We start from the raw sequence: 26,409 nt of genomic DNA on the forward strand, positions 1-26,409 counted from the left end.
GCTTCGCCCGCGTAATAAAAGTATTCATTAAGATTTTCATTTGGATCCGTAGGGACCGTAGGTTTCTCTGTAGGTATATTTATCTGCGATTATTTCGATTGCACATAATACTTTTGCTTGCAATGATTGTAGAAATATTACACATCGACCACAGCGTAGGTAATTCTATATACGCTGGGGAAACCTTTATAAACATCCCACATAGCCCGTATTTCGACACTATGATCGGTGGGTAAAAAGTACTTTTTTCTATTATCCCTTACAATTTTTTACATTTTGCTTATACTTATCGCAAACGTAATCTTCAAGCAAGCAAACAACGATCGTCTTAGAGCACATTGATTGTAAGAGACCGCCGACCGATTATCCGTATCCCGCTAACGATACCCATATTATCCGTATCCGTATCCGTATCGCTATCGCTATCCCTATCCCTATCGCTATCCCTATCGCTTTCCCTATCGCTATCCCTATCGCTATCCCTATCCCTATCCCTATCCCTTATCAAGATGTTTAATGATATAACACTTTAAGTTCTCGCGCTTTGTACACATATTTAAAGTCACATACAGGTCGAACGCGATTAACATTATTTTTACCTTTTTTCCCAACGTTTCGGTCAGGTTGCACTGGCCGTGGTCGCGGAAGACTGACGTCCCAGCAAAATGTCACCGGAGATGTAAACAACACAAAACTACCCGATATTAATTTATATAAATGTTCGGGGTAGACAAATAAATATAATCTACCCGCTTTTAGTTAATGTTTATTTCCCACCATGTTTATTTTAAAGGTAAAAATAATGTTAATTAATCGCGTTCGACCTGTATGTGACTTTAAATATATGTTTAATGATTTCTTATCAAGTGCTAAAATATAAAGTTTCATGGTTTTATCATTTAAAATTAAGAAATCCCATACAAACTTTCAACCTCTTTTTCAACCCCTTCATCCCTTTTTTTTCGAAATAAAAAGTAGCCTATGTTCTGTCTCAGGGTCTAAAGATTGTCTGTTCCAAATTTCATCAAAATCGGTTGCGTGGTTTAAGCGGGAAAGCGTAACAGACAGACAGACAGACAGACAGACAGACAGACAGACAGACAGACAGAGTTACTTTCGCATTTATAATATTAGTATGGAAGTATGGATTATCCCTGAAAAACCAGGTCGCGCAAATTAGTTAGCAAATTGACCGGGAGATGGCGCTATACACTATAATACTCATTAGTGCCTATACTTTTGTCTTCTAGTCAAGTCATTAGAAATATGAGATTATTTTTACTAGGTAGTTTGAAAGAAAGTTTGTACGGAACCCTCGGTGGGCGAGTCCGACTCGCACTTGGCCGGTTTTTATTTTACCTGCACGAAACGCCCGGATGGTTCGAGACAGGTAAAAGAGTTGAACGCGTCGAACTCGTGCAACCGTGTGTGGAGTGTGGCGGAAAGATACAATCAAATCGATCATGGACTCATTGTTTGAACTGTAAATTGTTAGACACTAGATGACTAGACTGTATAGACACCCGTTTAATTAACAGAAAGGAACCCGTCACGATTGTAGGGCTAAGTGAAAACCAGATGTCTGATTCGTGGGACACGTATTAGATCTATTAGGTATCTCTGTTAGAACATTTGTGAATAAATTATGTTTATACATATGTACTTACAAATACAGTCGAATTTCTTATATTGACTTATAGAGAATGGAACTACCAGTAGGTACAACTACTAGAAACGTTTACCCCAAGATGTTCATTTCCCAGATAAACAATCACAAAGTAACAGTTCGATTGGTTAATTTACTACCCAATCCTCTTTTCGTACCGTATCGAAAAGTCACCATAATTATTAGAACTTGAGTAGATACGTGAAATTAAATTCGTAATAAAGAAAAATACTATCATCAATATAACAATCATACTCGTATCAATGTCCAACTTTGTATCAGTTGTATGGTATGTTGTACTGAATTACGGATCACGAAATTAAATAAATAGCAGCGTTACCGCATAGAAAAACAATACCTAGTAGGCATTTGTTTATTCGTGCTGGAGAATGGTTAAAATACATAGATTTATAATACGAGGGCTGATTGGAAAGTTCGCGGCCTGACCATTAAAAAAAAAACTTAGTTTCTTTTTTCTGCCGTCATTTTGAACTGTCATTATTTAGTTGTCATCCCGCGAAATTTTAATTAAATGCAATATTTTAAAATAAGTTTTTCCTCTCATTTAAAAATACGTGTAAGCAGTTTTTTCACAATGGACAATTTGGAGCAACGTGATGTAATTAAATATCTTCATGAAAAAGGATTGACTGCGAAACAAATTTATGAAGATATGCAGTGTACATTAGGGCAATCCGGTCCATCATATACGATGGTAAAAAAGTGGGCAGCTGAATTCAAGCGGGGACGAGTCAGTATCGCAGATGACCCTCGCTCCGGGAGGCCAACTACTGCGACCAATCCAAATAATGTGGCAACTGTATGCAAAATGATAATCCAAGACCGACGGTTAAAAGTGAGAGAAATAGCCGACATCGTAGGCATCTCCTATGAAAAAACTCAAAACATTATAGTTAACGAATTAGGGTTTTCCAAGGTGTCGGCGAGATGGGTTCCAAAGCTCCTTTCAGTGGAACAAAAAATCACTCGTCTAACAATTTCACGCGACTGTCTAGACCTGTATGAAGCTGACCCACAAGACTTTTTGGACAGATATGTTACTATGGATGAGATATGGGTTTACCACTATACGCCCGAGACTAAACAGCAATCAAAACAGTGGGTTCGTGCTGGATCTCCGCCACCCAAAAAGGCAAAGGCCATTTTGTCGGTAAATAAAGTTATGGCATCAGTGTTCTGGGACGCAAAGGGTGTAATAATGGTTGACTATCTCCAAAAAGGTACGACTATAACTCGGACTATTATTGCGAACTTTTACGTCGATTACGTCGACTTTGAAAGTAAAAAGACCTGGAGTGCTGACAAAGAAAGTTCTTTTCCAACAGGACAATGCACGCGTGCATAAGTCACTAAAGTCAATGGCAGAAATTCATAATTGCGGGTTTGAATTATTGCCGCATCTGCCTTATTCACCCGATTTGGCACCATCGGACTTCCATTTATTTCCAAACTTAAAAAAACACATGGGTGGTAAGAAATTTTTGACCAACGACGAGGTCCAAGCTGAAGTGGATACCTATTTTGAAGGCCTGGAGAATTTTTTTTTTTAAAGTGGTATAATGGCTTTGGAATCCAGATGGAATAAGTGCAAAGACCTTAACGGGGACTACGTAGAGAAATAAAAATATTATAAAAAAACTTTGGTTTTGATTTCATACTTAAGGCGCGAACTTTTCAATCAGCCCTCGTATAAAAGCCCTAACATAACAGCACTTACATAAAAAAAGCAGTACTTAAATAAGTATATTTTGATATAGTTCAACAGAATACTCGAATAATGTTTATCATTTGTTTACGGATATGTCAGCAAGACTAAATATGCCCACAAACGTCTAATTCGCCGGACAATATAAGCCGTCACCAAAAAGTAAAAGTGGCGAACAAAATAGGCTACTGATATCGTCCGCTGAACTGATTTATGCTATTGCCCCCTTTACACTCTGTTGTGTGTAACTCGCTGAACGCGTATTTGGTCTGGTCAATTTCAAAAAGACATGATAAATAATAGACGTCATTTTATGGCCGTAATTATTCAGATAAAATGCCATTATTGTTACTTAACTACGCCTAGTAACTACTACGCTACATGCCAGACAAGTCATTAAAGACAGTCATGTTTACCAAAACAACACAATTTAGTTACTAATTGACACCTACAGTTTACAAACATGTTTCCAAATAAATGTTGTTTTTTGTAACATGAGTTCAATTAATATGTAGATAGCTAAACCGTGAGTTCGGAAAGTTTTTAATGGTTGGACGTTAGTGATTAAGCCATTTGATAACATTTTTTTTTCATAATCGAGAATCGTCACATTGAATGCAGAGCATAATTTCAAATTAGTGTTGCTATAGGGACATATTCATTGCCAATGGTGCCTTGATGCCCTAGGTCCTATAAATACACGTTAGCATTATTACTTATATCTTCAACAAAGAATTGAAATGCCTAATCAATGAGTAGCTAAAATAAATTACTGGACGATTTGGAAAACTATCTCATTAGGCACTCGATGCGTATCACGCATTATATCCAATATCGATAATATAGCTCGTTATCACAGTTCGATAACTACCGGGTACGAACTACTACGAACCAAACCAATAGCGAAACCAAGTTGAAGGTTGGTGACAATGGTGACGCGTTAGAGGCAGATTACGGTACCAAAACCCCGTAATTGCGTAGATAAGGAATGAGTCATGCAGATGTCTCGCAGCCCACGCGAGCTTGATCGATGAGGCAACACCGACAGTTCACAAAACATCTTCTAGTGTATGTTGAACTCAAGATCCGTAATCGCAATGCTTACATCGTAGATCAGCATTGTACTGTTAAAGTACAGGAGACATTTTCATCTCAATTTTATCCTGATCTGAAGTGATACAACAATTAAGTTTAGTCAAAGACCACTCATATAGTGGTTAGGCTAAATGTTATTATAATGAACAACGTCCTCGACAAACCGCTATTCATGTGCCATCACGCCTCAATAGGAGTATTGTGCGAATGTACCACCAAATTATTCTTTAAGATTGACGAGATCCTTATCATTGCAGGCTTGGATTCAAGTTTAGTTGAGAGGAACGGTCCGGGAGCGTTGACATTTGCTCTACATAATGCATTAAGTTATGCTAAGACGCCTTTCTTCTTGAATACAGAGCACCTAGTGGATATATAATTATGCGAATTCTCTGAGCAACATACTGTAAAAGTTTTAAATTGGCTGTTATATTCTTGAAGCTTGTAGGCTTGGAAGCACACAAAAAGGTCATAAATTTAATGTTCTACACGTTGGGCCGTAACCAAATTAGATACAAGATTAGCCAGAAAACTGTATTAGACTTTAAAATCAGGAAAAAAATTAACTCGAATGGTATAACAAAACACAGTTAATTAATAACGTCCTTATAAGTCATAAGGTACCCACAGGTAGATTCTAAAGTAGGCAACAGCAGTGAAGAATGCGTTCTACGTGCATTATGATTCATAGTAAAGTACTATATTGCATAACAAGATTATTTAAACAGTAATAATTAGTATGCTCCTCTTGTAGCGTATGAGTAGGCACACTTAAGTCTTGAGCGAGAACAAAACTAATACCACACCTGCTTTAAATCAAACACGAGTAGTGTATTATACACTTAATTTGTCAATAATATGATAATTATTTTTCGTTTCATCGGTTTGGCTTCTAATAGAAGCAATTTTTAATTGGAAAACAAATGGTATTCTTTGAGAACGGCTCAACTTTTATAATTAGGACAAAACATTAATCGATCCATAACAAGAGGTCGATGACTTCGTTAAGATTCGCGTATGGGCTTTGGTGTGAGGCACAAAAAACGGTATTGTCATAAATGGGTATTGAACACAACAATCATCGATATGAGATCATCACTTGAATAATACGACATGAAATAAGGCATATAACATTACATATTACCTATAAGAGATAACCTACTGATAAAGTCATTTTATTAAAAAAAACCACATTAGCTGATCGTGTTCCGGAATATGATTTAAATAGTCAGTTAATTTAAACTTAGGTTCAATCATGAGACTCCCATATATCTTACTTGACTCCGATTTCATTGCTCTACAGTCTAAAAACCTCGACACAGCGATCCAATTAAAAATTAAGTTCTTTAATGCTCAGTCAATGTCATTCACAGTACATATAATAAAGAGTACTATCGTACAGTATGGCCACTCCCGCTCCCCGCTGAAAGTGCCGTCCACCCCGTCTCGGTTACCTCGCAGTTACCGCCTGTCAAAAACGCTAACAGTCGACCTGTCATAACAAGCATAGTACGCGTTCACCTACACGAGCTTAGACTGTGTGCTAGGAACGCGCCTCTTTCATATATTTGATCGCCAGTGTCCGAGGTGTGCTCAGGACGCGTCAATTCAGATTAACAAGGCACTAGGTAAAATATGCGTTACGTTTTAATTATTGACAACGTAAGTCAATAATTACTCGTACCTACTCACCAACATTTTTGGCAGGGAAACTTGTGATTTCATTGCATGTGTAACGTTTCGTGCAAACTACTTAATAAATACGGATCCTTTTCTCATATTTTAGGTATAACGTAACTGGCATAATTAACCGTTTCAAGCAAGGAATTCCTTGTCACTGACTATACAAACATAGCTAGTGTTAGCTAATGATAAAATCATATTTCAATTTGTACATTAATTAATGTACGTTCTATTTTTGCAACACGATAAGATGAAGATAGTGAAAGTACGGAGCATAGCTCTACATAAAACACGATGTAAGTTATGAATGGTGGAAAACCGTATTTTCACTTTCGCGTAGTTAGCTAGCATGGTGCACCTAGACGTGGGAAAACGAGTACTAATTGGAAATTAAGATAGGGAGTGCGTATATGCAGCGAGATTTACGAGAGCGAGATGTGTTCCTACAGTAAGCATAATAGTAGCTATTCGGAGACTCCAGTCCTTTTTAGATCAGCTTAAAACAGATACAAAAAGAACACCAGAATTAAGATTCGGATTTTATTAAGTATCTACAAGGTCTTGTAAAACCGAGACGAATTAGACATTTTTCAAACTTAGAGTCTGAAGACTCTGAAGATTCCAGTTCCTGCCAACACCTTGAATATACCCTGATCCGCTCACTCCTGACTGAATATTCCATGACGTTGATAAAATGACATTTCAAGTACAAATTGATTTTAACTGATAATTATAATTAATATAGACGACCCCTTTAGGATTATATAACGTTTTATGTCTTTTGAAACTGTACGTTTTTATATCCCCTACCGTATAATGTAACTGAATACATACGAATAAAAAGCATTGAATCTGATAAGTGTATCCGTCATGCAACAAATGTATAAACGGTAATAGCAAAGACCTTTACCTACAATTTGACCTTAGCATAAGCAGCTTTTAGCATGACTGTCGAGTCAAACTTGAGGTCGATCAGTTATCCGCATTAACCATATTTGGTAAACTAGAAACAGATGGCAGTGCAATGTGTTTTGTTAATAGAAACAAATGATAACTAATAATTTATTAATTATAGAATATCCGGGTTATGTTTTTTTTTAACTTTATTGCACAATATAACAAATAAAGTAGGTACAAATGGCGGACTTAATGCCTAAAGACATTCTCTACCAGTCAACCAACAGGCTAAACAGAAAGAGTAGTGGGTGCAGGCACTGCAGGCTTTAAAAAAATAGGTAACTGAAAATGAAACATAATTGTAGCAAATAATACATATTGTCAATAATAAACTACACACACATATTGTATATCTATACCGATAGGTACTTGTTTTTTATTTATTTGTGTTCCTGTTTCGATATAAGTTAGAAATACCACTTTTGAAATTAATTTACATAATGGATTATTTTAATGCTAAATATTGGGGTCTTTTTTGTTGCAATCATCATAAATAGATAAGTATTTACTATTTAGTGAAAAAAAAAATGTCGACACGCGAAAGGCTAGAGTTAACGATCATGTGATTCGTATGAGACTGGTGATAGACGGTCTGCCTAATTCAGCTTTTTTTTTTGACAACTGTGAGCTTGACTTTGACATAACTTAAACCTCTAGATTGTAACGGCTTTGCGTTACTATGGTTCTGACTTATACTGGTTACTCTGGCGTTGTGAATACTCTCATTCAGCGACACCACTCCTTCGGGGTCCGCTTTTATGACGTCATTTCGTGCTTTTGTATAATTTGTGCTGGTACGAACGACGACCCTTTGTTAAAACTCGAAACCGTGTACTGATGAACTGTGATTGCCAAATGTACGTACAAATATAGCATCGTTTACCTACGTCAGGTTCCGAATTTAATACGGATTAAAATGTTGCCTGTTTTTTAAAGATGTTACTTTAGTTCACGTAAACATGGCTACAAAAATAAGCCTGATACCTACAGGTTTTTGAATTACCAATATCCAATTCTGGATGTCTAAAGTTGTAACAAATGGTTAAAAATAATTTGCTATCGGGGCTCTTTCTGAAATAGACAGACAATCGCCTGAATGGACTTTAAACATTAACTATACAATTCATATAAGGTACAGCAGGGCAAATCTTGACTGGGGGGCAAATATGTATATGGTCCATTTTTTTTCATGTTTTATAATGTTTGCATTATTAAATAGGGTAAGCGTGTTCAGTGGATACGTGTAGAACTCACCATCATAGTGTAACAATGGAAAAAATGGATCAGTTACAATTGTCCCCAGTCAAGATTTGCCCCGCTGTACCTTAGGAAATGCCAGCTGATTCATTCAATTACATATGTAATACCATGTATGTTTTCTGCCAGAAACAAACCGAAGTTGTATACTTAATACATTAAGTTAGGTACATATAAGTATTTAATACTCAATAGATAAACAGCAACAATGGAACATCTTTTCGCAGGGTAATTCTGCTCTACACAATACCAAATTCTTAGAAGTCGTTATCTAAAGTAAGCAGCTATTATTGAGTAATGAGACGCAAGCAGATAACATTGTTTACTCTTTTACTTCACTGGTACACATATAGAACTACCGAGTTATTGTAGCTATACATACTAACTATATTGAAAAGTTGGGACAAAACGTTACCGCTATATTTTAAGCTCATGTCTGAAAAACAAAATTCCGTGTAGGTATATTTTGTTAGAACACATTCATTGTTAATATGGTACAAAGTTAATTTTAACGTGTTTTAAATACAGGTCAAAGAGTTTATCTCTACAAAACTATTAGGCACTCGGCACTGAGCAACTAGAGTACTAATTCATTAGCGTGTGACGTTAGTGCGCCAGGCGCACATATTGTGTGTACTGATGTTGGAGGCCAAATGTCATGCATGAGCCTTTGGTTTCGCAAGGCTATTGTTAGGAATGTGGCTAGGCGCGTAAGGGAAGGGGACTGACCGGCAACAGCAGCGACTTCCTTCGCCCCGACGTGCAAGAAGTCCGTAAGGGACAGGGAGCTGGCGATCAGCTGCTTGCGCTCTTGGAAATCGAGCTGGTCGAGGCTGCCAGCCCTACCGCCGAGCACCACCGGGGCCGGCGCGCTAAGCGACATGTCAACTGTGCACAGCCATATCCGAACACATCCTTCAGTGTCACCACCACAACACTAACACAAACAAAGCGGGCGCGCGGCAATAATCACGAGGCTCTCATGCCTGCGTCGCGAGGGACGCGCATCGGCGGACTGGCGTGCGGGCCGCGTCGCGGGGCAGAGTGGGGCCCCGCCTCGCGCTCCTGCATGTTGCAATGCATCGCCTGTTTGACGGTTGTTCGCTCGCCTCGGCCGTGGCGACGGCGGGCTGTGGCGAGTCTCCTTCGTCACGTGAATGCACCGGCTGAGCCAGTGTTTCGTTTTGCTTCATTTGTGCGCGCAGAGCACTTGAATATTTATGGAAGACATGGTAATAAAGTATAGTTTTCAATGCAGTAGTAGCGTATCATTACCTCGTAATTTTAATGATGATATTTGCGGTTACGGCTTATGTGCATTTTATAGTGTGTAGTAGTTTTGAGTACTTTTATGTCGTTGATGGGTAAGCGTTGGCGCCAGTACTTTAAATCGATTAAATTGGATACTGGACAGGTAGCACGGTGCGCCGGTCGGCCCGGCGCGGCGACCCGACCGTGCATGTGCGGTGAATAGAGCATACAGCCAGAGACAAGAATATTATAAATACTGGCAAATTTGATGTCTCTAACTCTAGTAACTCTAGACTAGTCTCTAGACCATAGTAGAACATGGTAGTCCATGGTAGAACCCATGATATTATGACAAGTTTTATTTTTCAACAATTGTGAAAATTTTTGTAGGTAGCGTTGTATTAGTTTTCAGTTTTAGACACATAAAAAACAAGGTATTTAATTATCTCAGTTATCTACATGTGAAAGTTCTGGCCTTGACTCCTAGTCCTAGCTCGCGTGGTGGCAGCATCTACAAAGTGATTAGTCACCGCAACATTTAATGGGAACTGACAGTCTGTTATCTACACGTCTGTGGTACACCGCACCCCGCTTGGGCAGGTGTACATTATTAAGTACAACCCCACTGTACAAGAATCCCGCGCTATTTGACGGCGCGAATGCAATCCCCTCAGGTAAATCACACTGGAGCAAAAAACTGGGTACGTGACGTATGCACTCGAAATAGTTCATTTCATACATTCTTGCAGGTTGCAGCCTTTACTGACCACCATTGGGTCTTGTATCTTGGTAATAGTCTAAATCTCAGTGCACAGCCTGATGAATGATGGTACCTGCTATGCTAAGCAATTAAGAAGTAATATTTCCAAGCTAGAGTTTATACATATGTACATACACATACCTACCATGAAAATCATCTCATGTCTTACAAATTCTTTCATTGTTTTTTTTTTAACTTTTACTATGGCTACACACTCTTAAAATCAGTAAACTTGAATTTATAATGTATGGATACTTTGCAGACGGCGTACAATGACCCCGAGAGCGTTTTTACATTACCCTATCCGATATCGGATGTTAAAGGAAGATGGCAAAGATGGCGCCTTTAATGTAGAGGTATAGGATATCGCCGATATCGGTCTAGGTTCCCAAAATTGCAGCTGCATTGCAGTTAGTCTAATAGTCTGTTCAGGTCCTTTATCACTAACTCACTAACTTCCCATAGGTATTAGAAATAATATTCCTAATAACAACTAAAAATATATGTTCTTAAAATTGTTACTTAAAAAAAGCATTCTAAATACCTACAAAATAAATGTAAAGCTATGAAGTAGTATTACTTGAACTAGCTCATCAATATCAAACGGATAAATCCGTTATGAACGAATATTAGGACTGCCATAAGATGCAAGAGCCAGTATGATAGATACACCATAGATATATGTAGACTAGAGATGGGCCGAATATTCGGTATTCGGCTTATTCGGCAAGTTTTTCGTATTCGTATTCGGCTGAATAATTCGGTTGCATTGCCGAATATTTACCGAATAAACAAAGTAAGTAACTAATGAAGATCTTACGTATTCCATTGGATACCTAACAGTGGCGGGGCGTGAAAATTTTCGTTGGTAAAGCCGGAGGGGTTTTTGGAATCTGTTTTGTGTGGACTTCTACAGATACTAAAGAACTTTAGGGAACCCGTTGGGAATTGGGAATCGAGTTGTATTGACGCTCCGCCACTGATACCTAATAAGCTCCTATTTTAGTAGCTTTCTAAGGAACTACTAAAAAGAATATTAAATACAAATGTTTTGTAAAAAAATTAAAAAACCGTAGTTTAAGAGTTGAAAAGAGTTCAGAGTTGTTTCAACTAAGTTTTGGTTATCCACTAAATCATAAAAACATAGTTGTAGTAACATATTATTACCTATGTAACCAAATTATCAATCATTTAATAGTTTTAATGAACATCCCCTTTAAAAATATGGCGTAGCCGAATATTCGGCCGAATGTTCGGTTCGGTAAGAGCTGAACCGAATGTTCGGCCGAATATTCGTATTCGGCAAAGGCCATATTCGGCCCATCTCTAATGTAGACAGTACTTAACTATTGAAACACTGATAAGATATAAACTAGCTCATTTATGGATAAGGGTAATAGAGAACAGATAGCTAATAAATCTAATAATACTTCATAAATGATGTTTGTCTAAAAATGTGAGTGTGCACGGGAAAACGCCCCACTTTGTCGATTGCTATAAAGCCGCTTTGTCAGTTTATTCATACAAAGATATAAGTAAATCTCGCCTGGTAACCGACAATGTGGGACGTTTTACTAAACACACTCACAAATAGTGTTATAATTAGAAGTTTTTTGACGTTGATAAAAATAATACGAACAGAGGCCAATTTCATGAATACATATTTGGTTTTAAACAAAAACTAAAAACGATATTTAAGGTACTTGTACATACCTAGTTACTTTCGTTTTTAATACGCATAAAAATCAGAGCATTGACTGTGACGTGTCGAAACTATGACACCGTGAAGATGTTCTAAAAAGGCATAAATAACTACAGCAAATCTACCGCTTTCTACCTTTGCAAACTATTTTTTACTATGTCAAAATGAACAAGATTTTTTAGGTCAAATTGAGTGAACAAATGCAACAACTATGTTTACTAAGATTAGAATGGAAGTTGGAATAAGCTGATAAAATGCTATCGCTACAATAGCGCATTAATTCAGGAATTCACTTACAGGATATTTGGTTTTTATCTAAAATTCCGGAGTCGCTTCTAGTATCGTCATCAATGGGTCGGTGCCTCGTTTTAGAGCTGACGACTAGGTCATCCATATCACACACGGCACTGTTGACACAACACGATGTGAGCACTCAGCTACACGTTCGAGATACAACATTAGACTATTGCAATGACCGAATACATTGAAATGTGAATTATAACTAAGGTATTACAAACAGAACAGTCTCAATAGATTAGATAGCGAGTGATAAAACTTCAGCACTGCTTATCAAATTGTTTTCTGTAGAATGCCTACGTTCCGTTGGTTTGTTTAGCAATCGCCTCTTAAAAAATACAAGGGCAAATCAACAATTGTTTGACGAAAGTTTAATTCGTCAATCTCGGCCAATTAGGTTCGTCGAAGGAATTCTGGCCTCATTCTCAGTTGCTTCTCATATAAAAACAATGTTACACACAAGTAATGTTTAACGTATAGTAAACAAATTAAACTATTTTCTACTAATGTGTAGTTCGTGACTTCTTCGTGTAACGACTTTGGGTGTGTAACGCCAGAATATTAGTCATGTCCATGTCTGTCTGCGTTCATACATTCCAAATTTTTTTGTTTACTAATTGCTACTTTATCACCGGGTTAGTTTCAAAATATAATGACTTCTGTGAAAACTATGAACCCTAACTCTTAAGGAGACATTATAGATTAAAGCCGGCTTCAATATAGGTAGGTACTTACACTTGTTAGTAAGTTTATTGTCACTGCTCGATACTTTGTTAGACCAACGAGATAAATATAAAACCATTATGAAAATTATATTACTATCTTAAACGCCGGCAACGCTTTTATAACTCTTGTATTAGAGATTGGAGTTGTCCATGGGCGGAGGTAATCGCTTACCTATACCATCAGACACGTTGTAGTCGTTTGCAATCTATATTATAGAAACACATTTTATCATTCACTAGATGTACCTAGGATTTGACTAGCTTATGATCGGAGATATTATCTTCTAATGCACATATCGATGTACCTATAATAAACACGTAGGTGAACAACACTATATAAGGAAATATTAATTCTAAGGTATCTTCAAAGCACAGGATACCTACACATCATTTAGTAGCTTCGTTTAAAGTGGCTCGTCTTGTAGGCAGGGGCTAATAAAATGCTCGAACGACCGTGCACCGCGTTAACTTGGTTGGATGAGCTGCCTGCTACTGGGAGATTAAGCGTGCAGCCTTTATTTATAAATAGGCACTATATTGCCCTAGAAAATAATCCAACCATACTCTCCAAGCTTAAAGCTTGCGTAGCGTGTAACATACGCGACCAAGCCTAAATTCAAGGTTTACGATTACGGCCGACGCGACGAGCCTCTGATGCATAAACAAATTATGGGCCATGAGAACAAAATAACAAAAAAAGTCTTGTGAATCAACCACCTATTTGTAAATTCATTACGTTAGGCCGTAGTAGCAACGATTCATTCTGAACGTAACACGCTGCCTGTAAACACAGATACGCTATAATATTGATTTGCAAAGCTCTCGGGGGCTCCGCGACCAACTGACGCCACTAGTAATTGAATTATCTGATTAAGGAGTACAGATTTTCTTAGTCTGCTAACGGAAATATTAATATTACTTGACATATAATAAATCACAAATGAGTTTATGTATATAAATGTTCAGTCAAAAACATAATCACAAAATTTAAGGAACGACCATAATAACATGACGATAAAACAAGAGACGCGAGATGAAATGCAGTGAAATGATTCGTTCATGCGTGAACCTAATCACTAGATCTAAAACCACAACGACAACAACACGTATGAGATACAGAGGATACGCTCACCTCTAGCGTAAATGGGGAAATCGCCGTCGGAGCGACTGTGAGTAAGCATGGGTCCGTAGCACCGCCAAGGCGGTCGGTCGCGCGGCGCTCGCGGGCCCTCCACGGCGCCGCTCACCTACACCAGACCATCAGCATCAGCGGCACGGAGCCTACGTCCACGAGCACCCGCGACGTGGCGTCTAGCTCCCGCAGCTAGCGGCGACTCGCCGAACGCGGCGCCACAGAGGCGAGGACGACGGAGGCTGCGCGGCGCATCCCGCGCACCCCTCTCGTTTAAACGCAGCTCCACTCCGCGCGTATTATCCTCCGCTCCGACCACCTATACCGACAACTCTATCTCTATCTACATTACTTAATCTCGTACATCTTCTAAACTGCGCCTATTCACGCAAAGGTTAATACTACTTTTGTCTGTTTATTCTTGTGCTCGAGACTCATAAATAAATCCTAATTTGTTATAATTTCAAGACATTCGCAATATGGCTTTGGCTATAGAATACATATTATTAAGGGCACAGCATTCTGGCTATTAAGCACATTTAATGCTATTTTGTCCAATTGAAGGATAATGAGCCCTGTTTCGCATTTAATTATGGATTATTTTTCGCCTGAAAAAGCCATTCAAGTAGTTAAGCCAAGTATTTTGGTAAATGCAATATTTATTACGTTGAAACCGCAATAACTAAATAAGAAAATTATAAAAGAATAAGCAAATAATTTTTAAGAAAAAAAAAACCGCCTTCCTTTGGGGTTCTGGTGATAAATACTTTCAAATGTTGGATTATGTTATCAATTCGTCTGTATATTTTTTAATGTTTGTTATTCGATATCTCCGTCATTTCTGAACCAATTTTGAAATCTGGATGATTCTGAAGTACTTACAGATGAGAATGATTATCAGAACGGAACTCTAACCAGGGGCGGCTCACTCTTCATCAGCAGTTCCACTGCACCAAATGTCACTGTTCTGGACGTAAGTGCATGCTGTTCTTATAAAAATACCAAAGTCACTATAAGTGTGCCGTTCAGATTTGAGGAGTTCCGTTCTGACCATCATCAGCAATTCCACTGCACCAAATATCACTGTTCTGGACGTAAGTGCATGCTGTTCTTATAAAAATACCAAAGTCACTATAAGTGTGCCGTTCAGATTTGAGGAGTTCCATGCTGACCATCATCAGGAGTTCCACTGCACCAAACGTCACTGTTCCGTACGTAAATGCATGCTGTTCCTTTAAAAACACAAAAATCACCATATGTATGCCTTTCAGATTTGAGGAGTTCCCTCGATTTCTCCAGGATCCCATCATCAGAACTGGGTTCTGAGAAAAATGGGACCAATCTGTATGCATATACATTCAATAAAAAAAAAATTTTCAAAATCGGTCCAGTAACGACGGAGATATCGAGGAACAAACATAAAAAAAAAAAAAAAAAAAAAACATACAGACGACTTGATAACCCCTTCCTTTGAGATTTGGAAGGCGGTTAAAAATAAACGTAGTTGGCAATCGCAATTACCGAATAAGTACATATGGGTTCAAATGTTATCAAATTTAAATACGCGATTTACCATTAATTGAATTAAGATAGTAAAGCTACCACAGAAGTCGATGAAATACCTTAATATTACAATTTCCATAGTTTTTATAATTTAATTTAAAAAACTTCAAGTACAAGTCATATACTTGGAAATTTCGACCCTTGCCTTCGTGCACCGATGGCCGAGTGGTTCAGGCATTCGCCCGGTAAGCGGAGTACGCTGGTTCGATTCCAGCTCGGAACACTGGAGGCCTTGGTCACTTTTTCTTTGTATATGACATTTATTTAATGTTTATAACATAATAGTAGTGTTACTACTTAAGAGGGCTTTCGTGTGAAAAACAGTGAAATCGCAACCGAGCGCTTGATCATACCGTGTGTGGTATCAAATTAAAGGGCTTTGCGAGTAGTTTACAAATATATATCACATTATAGGACTTTTTCTACTTGGTCTAACAAAATATGAGAAAATGTCCAAAAGTGGTAATAATTGTACCGATGAAGGCTCGTTTTCAAAAAATTGCCAAAAATAAATAATAGCAATTTATAATCACTAAGGCATAACAGCAATTTAGGTAAACGTTGCAGATTAATTAAGTACAAAAATTACTTCAATCTGATGTAGATTTTCAAAGAAATTGTCACTTAATTTTAGGTAATTTCTGAAAAAAATTGAATTCGTCTTAGCCTCGTTTACTCTTTTTCAAAACCTTATAATAAAAATGTAGTCTGAGAAGATTGTAGTACAGGATATACGAATTATAAATTTACCTGTTTTAGTATTCAAAATTGTCCAAACTTTACAAATAAGATCGACTAATTCAGCTCTATAGGTGAGTTTTGCTAAACGTGCATTAGAGAAAAAATCATAATTAATTTAGTGAGTTAGTTTTCAAAAATCCAGTCTTATAAAAATCAAGATAAAAAGATGCTCTAACTGAAACTTGAACTAAATAAATCTATTGGATAACGGAAAGTGTAGCATTTCACCGACTAAAACTATCAATTTTACATTCTTTTGACGTTTTTTTTGAAAGCACCCTTAAAAAATACAAGTTAAAATATTTTCTATGAAAATAATTTAATTTGTTCTTAGAGTATGAATGGCAGCGCCATCTCTCTTCGCTAGCTTGTAATCACCTGAGTTGATTCAGCTAGGAGGTCGAACCATACTGTTCTACCTCAGGGATGGCAGAGGGCGCCACGAGCCTTCGGGAATGTCATATACTTGGAAATTTCGACCCTTGCCTTCGTGCACCGATGGCCGAGTGGTTCAGGCATTCGCCCGGTAAGCGGAGTACGCTGGTTCGATTCCAGCTCGGAACACTGGAGGCCTTGGTCACTTTTTCTTTTTATATGACATTTATTTAATGTTTATAACATAATAGTAGTGTTACTACTTAAAAAATACAAGTTAAAATATTTTCTATGAAAATAATTTAATTTGTTCTTAGAGTATGAATGGCAGCGCCATCTCTCTTCGCTAGCTTGTAATCACCTGAGTTGATTCAGCTAGGAGGTCGAACCATACTGTTCTACCTCAGGGATGGCAGAGGGCGCCACGAGCCTTCGGGAATGTCATATACTTGGAAATTTCGACCCTTGCCTTCGTGCACCGATGGCCGAGTGGTTCAGGCATCGCCCGGTAAGCGGAGTACGCTGGTTCGATTCCAGCTCGGAACACTGGAGGCCTTGGTCACTTTTTCTTTGTATATGACATTTATTTAATGTTTATAAAGATATTGTAGTAGTTAGTTATTGTTATTACACAGTCACACTAAAAATTGGTACTTTACAGTTAAGCACCTATATCCCATATTAATTAATAAATAAAACGGTCAAGTTAAAGTCCGAATAAATCGCGTATTCCGTTCAATTTTCAATAATCTTATATCAACTGTAACAATAGAATAGAACAGAATATTTATTTGTATTAATTGTACATCGTCACATTCATCTTTCATACACTATTTACAAGTAGGTAAAATAATCATAAGTATTTCAAAATCACAATAAAATCATTACATTAAATTATAAAAATTAACAATTAATTAATTAAATCACATAAATAAATTAATAATTAACGTTCAACTTAATTTGTTCATAATAATTCTCTCATCCAAGGTTTATTTTGACACATTACTCATAAAACTCTTCACCGAGTAGTAGTTTATTTGTGCAAAACGTTTTGAGTTCATGAGTGAAGCGTCGTTCAGTACAGCCTTTTATTACATCAGGTAATTTATTAAATATTTTGGCACCTAAGCAGAAACGGCTTAAGTATTGTGAACCGCGCCATCTATCGGTAAATTGCTTTACTAACTTGCGCAACCTGTGTATAGGTTGCATTGGGTGTGTAAAAGAATACTTTCAATTTATCTGGGTTAGCAATGTTCATAAGATAAATATTCCGAATTTGAAATCGATACCTAGCTATAGTTCTCCGAACGGACAGAGTCGAACCGCACTATACGGCTCTTTTGCACCTTTTTGATATGGAACCCTAATAAAAATGGTATTGTACCCTATTGTAGAACGCAATATTCCATGAACTTACAGTGTGACATAAAATAATAGAAACTGAGGGTGCCTTATTCCATAGATTAAATATAAGATCATACGATCCCATACATTAAAATGCGACCGCCTAAGAACGCGCATACACTACACCACACATAGATGGCGCCACAAAAAATGCCTTGTTGCCATCGATTATTTGTAGATTGGCGTTAAATGTCACTTTCGAGCGATAAATCTATGCCAAAAGTGACACTTAACGCCATCGACAAGTATAATCGAAAGCTACAAGACATTTTTTTTTGTGGCGCCATCTATGTGTGGTGTAGTGTATGCGCGTTCTTAGGCGGTCGCATTTTAATGTATGGAATGGTATGATCTTCTTATATTTAATCTATGCTTATTCATAACTGCGAACAATTTTATATGGAAATTGTGTCCTTCCATTTTATTTCATTTCTAATATTTTATAACACACTGAAATTTACAGGTATTCTTACACATGAACAGATATTTCAAGAATCAAGTAAAAATACTTTGAAGTTTTCTTTACTGCCATGGCCAATACATCCGAACAAAGATCTATTTTGAGTATCTTAAAAGAGATCAATAAATTTTAGTACTCACTTAAATCACCATTAGCAGTCGCCGAATCAAAGGGTATGGACAAATGCCGTCCACCTTTTCCAACAGGGGGAACACCCAGATTTGTTTTGTCACTGCTGTCACCTAAGCCAAAATTGAAATTGTTTTCTTAGATTAGTGGTTCAATAATATATGCTTTTTTTTAATAACTAAACAAAAATATAAATAAATTGACTGTCTTAATAAAAATTGATGATTGATGACTGAGAATAGAAAATTAATCAATCAGAAATTACAAATTTGCTAATGTGGCTGTAAATAAAACATTATCTTTGAATGTTATGTTATATTTTGTTTGTCTAATAATTATTTTGACTCCATATTTGACCCTTTTCTAGGCTACAGCTTTGTAAAATAGGGTAAATTGCTAGTAAATTAGTAACTCTGTGATAAAAATGAATTCACCTATAAACAGAAATAAAATTTCTATTACTGTTCATCTCTCAACAACTGGCCTGTTGAGCTCAAATTAATTTTGTTTGCCAATTTACCGGCCATGGGGGCCATTTATTGGCAATTAACCCTGATTTTAAGAAAGTGCAATCTAATTTGGAAATTAAATTAGAATGTGGTCAGGATATTGTAATATATCTTGAAAAGGGTTAATATATTTCAAATACTTCATGAAATTAGGTTTTATATGTGTCACCCCACTAAGAAACCAATCAATTATATATTTTAAAAATAAAAAGCAAAGCATTTTAAGCATTGTTAAATTTTAGAATTTTCACACCAATATTTAATTTTGATATTTCTGCTCTATTTCCATTTACCAACAGAAATATTAAATATATGTGACATTTTCAAGTAAAAGGTACACATTGACACATACAATAAGGATAAAACTAACTTGTATTGTTATACAAATTACTTGTTATGGTCTCCTTAAGCTTAAGCAACAATGTGGCACCTTTTAATTGAAAATTACATATATTATAGTTACTGATATTAATGGTATTGAAATGGTTAATTACACCTTTCCATGTTTTCTCAATACTGAGCCTTCAATGTCAAGTTTGATATAAAATATTTATGTTGAGCACAACCAACAAATGGGTCTACCAAAAGGTAAGTAAATAAAAAATGTTTCATTCTTCATTTATATTATTACATCCCACATGGGGTTATCAATATAAGATACAAAATCGGAATAATCCATATGATCATGCATACTCCCAGCTAAACGGTGAGTTTCTGGCAGTTTTCTGTTGTGTTCTGCAGTATATAACTTTCTATAAACCTCCTTCCAGTCTTCAGAATTAGATGGAAGCTGAATACTAAAATCTCTTTTACACAACTCATGCCACAGAGTCTCATTATCTATTAAATAATTCAATCTTTTACATAGCATTGATAATTTAACAATTTCATTAACAGAAAGGTACAACATAATCTTTAAAAACACTTCTTCTGGTACACCAATCAAACTAGCACTCGAATATCCTAATTGTGTAAGTATAATACTTTTAACTACAGACAAAATTTTATTCTTAAATACAGTAGACAAATGTTTCAAATCCCGAAAAATCATTGGAATTTTTGATGCCTGTGGTGACACAACATATCTACTGACAGGCAAACAAACTGAATATGTCTCAGAATCTAAATTGTTGATCAAAACATTGAGTAGTACCATTGCTCCCAAAGGACTCATTATAACTTTAAGTGGAAAGCTTGCCATACCAGGCATAGAAAACACTGCTTCATAAATAGACGAGTTATTCTTCCACCTGGTCAATTGCTCTGCATCAAGGGATTCAACATCGTGTATCAGCTTTGAGTCACTTGTCATAGGTATAAACCCATTTTCAATCATCAAAACTACAATCAATATAAACATATAATCTTTTTGTGTGGATTCATGCGCGTTATTCTGCTCATGTATTTTACTTATTATTTTCTCCAGCAGAGGTGATATTTTTTCTGTTGTGCTTTCTTCTAAAGTGCAATTCATTTTCACAAAGTGTTATTAGTTCATATTCTTTCGGTACAAAAATTTACAGCTCGTATGTTGTTTCTAAACATACAGAATACAGAACAAAAATATCACAAGTCATAAACTGACAGCTGTCAAAGTTCTCGCGTGAAGGTACAACGTACGTTCGGAAACGATGTTCGGATTAAAGAAGTTAACACACCGAACACACGACCGCACCGCACTGCTACCTTGAAAGTATTTCACAAAAATAAAACCGCCTTCAAAAATAAGCGCGTTACAAAACACGGAGAAACTAAAAAGCAAAAAATAATAAACCTTTGAATTCAGATTTCTTATCGTATTGCAATAATCTAAACATCCAAATTATAAACAAATCAATTATTTTTGCAGTCGGTACCAGACCTGTTCGTCGCCTTGCTATTGCCTGTTTGCCCCACCCAACCATACGCAGGCTGGCACCGACTCCAAAAATAATTGATTTGTTTATAATTTGGATGTTTAGATTATTGCAATACGATAAGAAATCTGAATTCAAAGGTTTATTATTTTTTGCTTTTTAGTTTCTCCGTGTTTTGTAACGCGCTTATTTTTGAAGGCGGTTTTATTTTTTGTTAAAAAGTTTATTTATTTGTTGATTTTTAGTGGTTCCTATTGATATTATACGTATCAGTCCGAATACACGTACACTAGTGAAAGAATTATCCTTTAACTCCTAACCATTGAGGAGTTGACCTTCCATCATCAGCTCAGCCACATAAAATTATTACCATCAGGCGTAAATACTGGTTTACCTTTGAAAAATACACTAAAAACATTACATGTGCCTATAACATTTGAAGAGTTCCCTCGATTTCTCTTCAGTCGAATTGAGAACCTCCTCCTTTTTTGAAGTCGGTTAAAAAGTGAGAGCGAGCCATAGATTTAGAATTATTAAACTAGATTGTGTAGTTAGGTCAAAGTGTGTCCACATGAGAGGCCATTGTTTGGGCTGGTGTCCCTCTCGCACTTACTGACAATGTCAACATTATTCAGTGACGTCATCACTGTCATACATTGGGGATACCAGTCAATTTTCAAAGTTACTACAAAATCTACTAATACCCAATTCAAGGTATTTTTTAATAATACAAATCTTTGATTTATTGGCAATAAAATAATAACATTATAATTATTTTCCAATTCTTTGAAATATATCGAAACCCTAGTTTGAATATAACACTAAAATAATATAAGAAGTTAATAAAGTCAGGTAATATACAGATAAAAAAAATTGGTTGTCTGTAAAGTCGGTTTACGGACGGTAGTTTAACGTGATAACGTCAAACATTACAGTAGTATAGACAGGGGCGGTCAGAGTATAGCAAAAGGGGCCCGATTCTGGGACTTTTTTCACGTTTTTTTGTTCTTATTTGAAAAAATGCATTAAAATAAGCATCTTTTATAAATTAAAGTTTTTTTAAAAACCTACTAATTTAGGAGTTAAGAGTGGTGCATAGTTGCAAAATTTTCCCGTAGCATTACTAAGGCGCGTTTTTACTATGAAATACTGAGGAGTGACGTCACGGTCAAAACATTTACTTATTATCTTTCTCTTTGACTTATTAAATAGAAATTATGTTTAAATATACTGTCCATATATTTCTTCTAATTATGTGGTGCTTTATTTCGTGCACTGCATAAAATATTTTATTTTTAGTTTAGGAAACTAGCCTATTAACCAAAAAAGCTAAACGGTCCGACATAGATTATTTCATTGTTATTCAGATTCTCAAATTTCGTTCCGATTGATTAAGTTTTGAAGGAGGAAAGAGTCGAGAGCGGAACCTCGATTTTAAAGCTAGGAACATACTACGCGGACGTCCGTCGTAAAACGACCGCGACCGCGACCTATCAGTGTGCACGGAACAAAACTCAGAGGAAAAAATTCTACAGAGAGGACAAGCCGCGCGCGGCCTGGTCGCAGATGTAGGCCCATTGGGCCTACACCGCCGCCAGTTCGCCGTCCGCTGTCATCGCGTGTACACGCGCGCTGTTCACCGACGAAAAACGAGTTTTATCCAAAATGCCGAAGTGTGCAATAATAACTTGCAAACATCGCAGTGACCTGAATAATTTCCAAGCCGATAGGATAACATTTCATAGGTAAATACTATTTATTTCCTTTTATTTCACATAAAACACGAATTCAACGTAATACTCCGAGTTGTACCATGTAACCTTACGTTTGCTTGTGCTTTAAAACGTTAATTATACATTGCGGCTACACAAGGAACATATTGTAAACAGTGTAGTGTTTTGCGCCGCAATGAACGGTGTACAAAACGATTCACTCAGTGAGACATTTTTCTCGGAAACGAGGCGAGGCGTTCCCGCTATTTATCGTTGTGTGCGTGCGCGATCGCGCTCGCTTATCGTTCGCATGTACACAACCATTGAAATGATGCGCGTGTATTGTGCAATAGGAGCGTCCAGCTACAAGTGTGTGTGGATTAGGTGTGTGCGTGCATTATCTTTACAATTACTGGTGCTTTGTGTGGGTTGCGCAGACCTTGCGACAGGCGTATTCTATACAAATCGCCCGGCATGACCTATCTCCCGAAATCTGTGGAACAAAACATCCAGAGAGCCAGATTTCGATCGGACGTCCGTGCGCTCAAGGCCACGTCCGCGTCCGTCGACCGATAGTTTGCACGGTTATGTGTATTTCCATTGTCCAGATTCCCGTCCGCGGTCGATTTACGACGGACGTCCGCGTAGTGTGTTCCTAGCTTTAAGATTTTTTTGAAATATCTTTTGACTGAGTTGTTCTTAATGGACAATTTTTTTTTCGATAAATCTGGTTAATTACACTTGTATATTTAACTAAAATTCCCAAGTTGAAAGGGGGGCTCCTTTCCATTTTAGCATTTTCGCTACCGTATCCTCTTAACCGTGCAAACAATCGGTCGTCGTTCGTGGACGTGGCGCACGGGCGTCCGATCGAAATCTAAAGCTAGGAACATACTACGCGGACGTCCGTCGTAAATGGACCGCGACCGCGACCGATCAGTGTGCACGGAACAAAACATCCAGCGAGCCAGATTTCGATCGGACGTCCATGCGCTCAAGGCCACGTCCACGTCCGTCGACCGATAGTTTGCACGGTTATGTGTATTTCCATTGTCCAGATTCCCGTCCGCGGTCGATTTACGACGGACGTCCGCGTAGTATGTTCCTAGCTTGACTCGCTGGATGTTTTGGTCAGCCGAAGTCACGTCCCGAAGACCGTGCACACTGATCGGTCGCGGTCGCGCGACCGCGGACGTCCGCGTAACATGTTCCTAGCTTTACGCCCGTTGATTAATCTAAGCCTACCCCACTTTTTTCCACAGAATTACAGTTAAACCAGAATGAGTAGTTAGGTCAAAATGTGTGTCCACATGAGAGGTCATTGTTTGGGCTGGTGTCCCTCTGGTCTCATGTGGACCGTTTTCGCTAGTCTGATACGATCACCTTTATGTCTCAGTGATAAGGTTCAATTTATGGCTCCCCACAGACAGTCTTAAAAATTCATAATCTTAAAAAAAACTTGTATGCAATCTGACAGTTCAAACTGACACTGACAAGACACTGACAGATCTGTCAGTGTCAATTGCATACAAATTTTTTTTAAGATTATGAATTTTTAAGACTGTCTGTGGGGAGCCTAATATGGCAAAAAATGTGATTCCACAATCTAGTTTAATAATTCTAAATCTATGCTTTTTTCTAGTAACGTAACGGCAACGGCTTGACAGACTATAAATAAAGTAGCTGAAGAGAGGTAACTGCAGGTTACTGCACCTTTTACGGCTGGATGTTTCATGTCTGTGGCATTATAGATTTATAGCATATTTAATTAATGTAAAATACCCTATAATGGACGGTGATGCCATTATGGACAAAAAAAACACAAATCCTTAAAAATAAATATCTAAAATTAGTTTCTAAAAACTGAAGGCACCATAAACTAGAGTCATAGAGCTGCTTAATTTTGAAGTTTCATTTAATTCGGTTCTGAAGGATTTGGTGGCAAGATAAAATTCATCAGTTTACTGAAAAAAATATTAGGACGAATTATTAGTAATGTTAAGAGATTTGAGTTAATGTATAAAAAAATAAAAAAATAATACTCTGTGTAAACTTGAATGAGTTTTACTTACTGCATTTAGCATGAGATAAGGTATAAAACATACTAGATTGTTGCTCCAAAAATATAGAGAAATAGTGTTATTTTGTGACTATCCATAACTGGAACTGGAAAACTGCGTACCTCCTATGATGGACAAGGAACAATTTACGAAACCAAAATTTACAAGAAACAATCCTATGTTAAAATATCATAAACTAACTTTATTTGGCGTATATAAAATTGACTCATTGAGTATCAGTTGGCTTTAAAAGCAAAACTTATTTCACTGTCCATAATGGGGGATCCATTACTGGAGAAGTGCCATCCATGATTGGAGAAAAACACCTCGTTTTAATTTGTTAACTATTAACAAACCAATAGGAGTATCTATTCTGCAATACGCTTGAAATGAGGATAAGACATTCAAGTTTTAACATGCTTAGCGGTAGAATTTCTACATGTAACAGTGAAATATCAAAAATAGGCAAAATTTTATCTTAAACTGTCCATGATTCGGTCCGTTACCTTACTAATGGCCTCCAAACCCCAGAAGAGATTCACATAAGAATCAATCTGGCCCACAAAACCAAAAACTCCAGAAAATAAAACAACATTATTTTTTGTATGGGTTCAATGTTCTGAAATGTACCAAAATGAAAGATTTTTCTCAGCTCCTTCTAAATATAGAATTTTATATCAGTCACTTGTTATTGAATATTTTTTGTGTTCTTAAATATATATCAATTAGGTATTCCGGTCATATCCCAAGAAAAACAAGAAAAGTATTCGGATTATATTTATATTTAGTATCTTTTGTCAAATCCAAACCATAAGTTGGTAGTTTTTTGAAATATAAATTATTATGGCCCTTTTCTATTGTAGTCTTATCACGCTGGGTTTTAGTATACTGTCAATTTTCATTCATGTACATAGTTTTCCTACCAATCAACCAATTATGTTCTTCTCAGTTACGGACATGACTAACAGGAAAGAAATAAGAGGTGACAATTCCTAGGAAATTATAATTAATATCCTAAACTGTTTCTGTGAAAAATACAATTGAGTCACATGAAATAAAGAAAATTCATGTGCATGATATCACCCAAATCAAAAAAGCTATTAAAAAAAAACGGCCAAGTGCGAGTTGGACTCGCCCAGACAGTTCCATACAAACTTTCAATATTTAAAGAGAAATAAATCATTGATCCCTACTCAAGAATTGAAGTAATTACCAGTTCCTTGGTGGGAGTGTGTGTAGACTTTAAAAGAATACCATAACATGAAGCAAAGTAGAAGCTGGTTCACATAGAAATAAATAAATTAGCATAAAACTACATGTGTTCCTACAAAAGAGGGTTGTTTGAA

General features: G+C 36.8%; 1 protein-coding gene across 9 annotated transcripts in view; it reads right to left on the bottom strand.

The window, feature by feature from the left end:
- The window catches only part of LOC125227821 (phosphatase and actin regulator 1), a 79,492-nt gene that overhangs the window by 51,987 nt on the left and 1,096 nt on the right, over positions 1-26,409 (bottom strand). For 5 of the 9 annotated variants that reach the window (XM_048132183.1, XM_048132176.1, XM_048132178.1 and 2 more), the window contains exon 2: positions 18,938-19,039. The exons of 1 other annotated variant lie outside the window; for it this stretch is intronic. In XM_048132183.1, coding sequence (XP_047988140.1) covers positions 18,938-19,039 — 102 coding nt within the window. Of the gene's footprint in view, positions 1-9,113; positions 9,418-12,394; positions 12,561-14,251; positions 14,431-18,937; positions 19,040-26,409 lie in introns of those variants that run through there. 3 more of the 9 variants (XM_048132184.1, XM_048132181.1, XM_048132180.1) reach the window with 3 other exon arrangements.

The sequence above is a fragment of the Leguminivora glycinivorella genome, chromosome 7 (assembly GCF_023078275.1).
Source record: "Leguminivora glycinivorella isolate SPB_JAAS2020 chromosome 7, LegGlyc_1.1, whole genome shotgun sequence".
In the NCBI taxonomy this organism is placed as follows: Eukaryota; Metazoa; Arthropoda; class Insecta; order Lepidoptera; family Tortricidae; genus Leguminivora; species Leguminivora glycinivorella.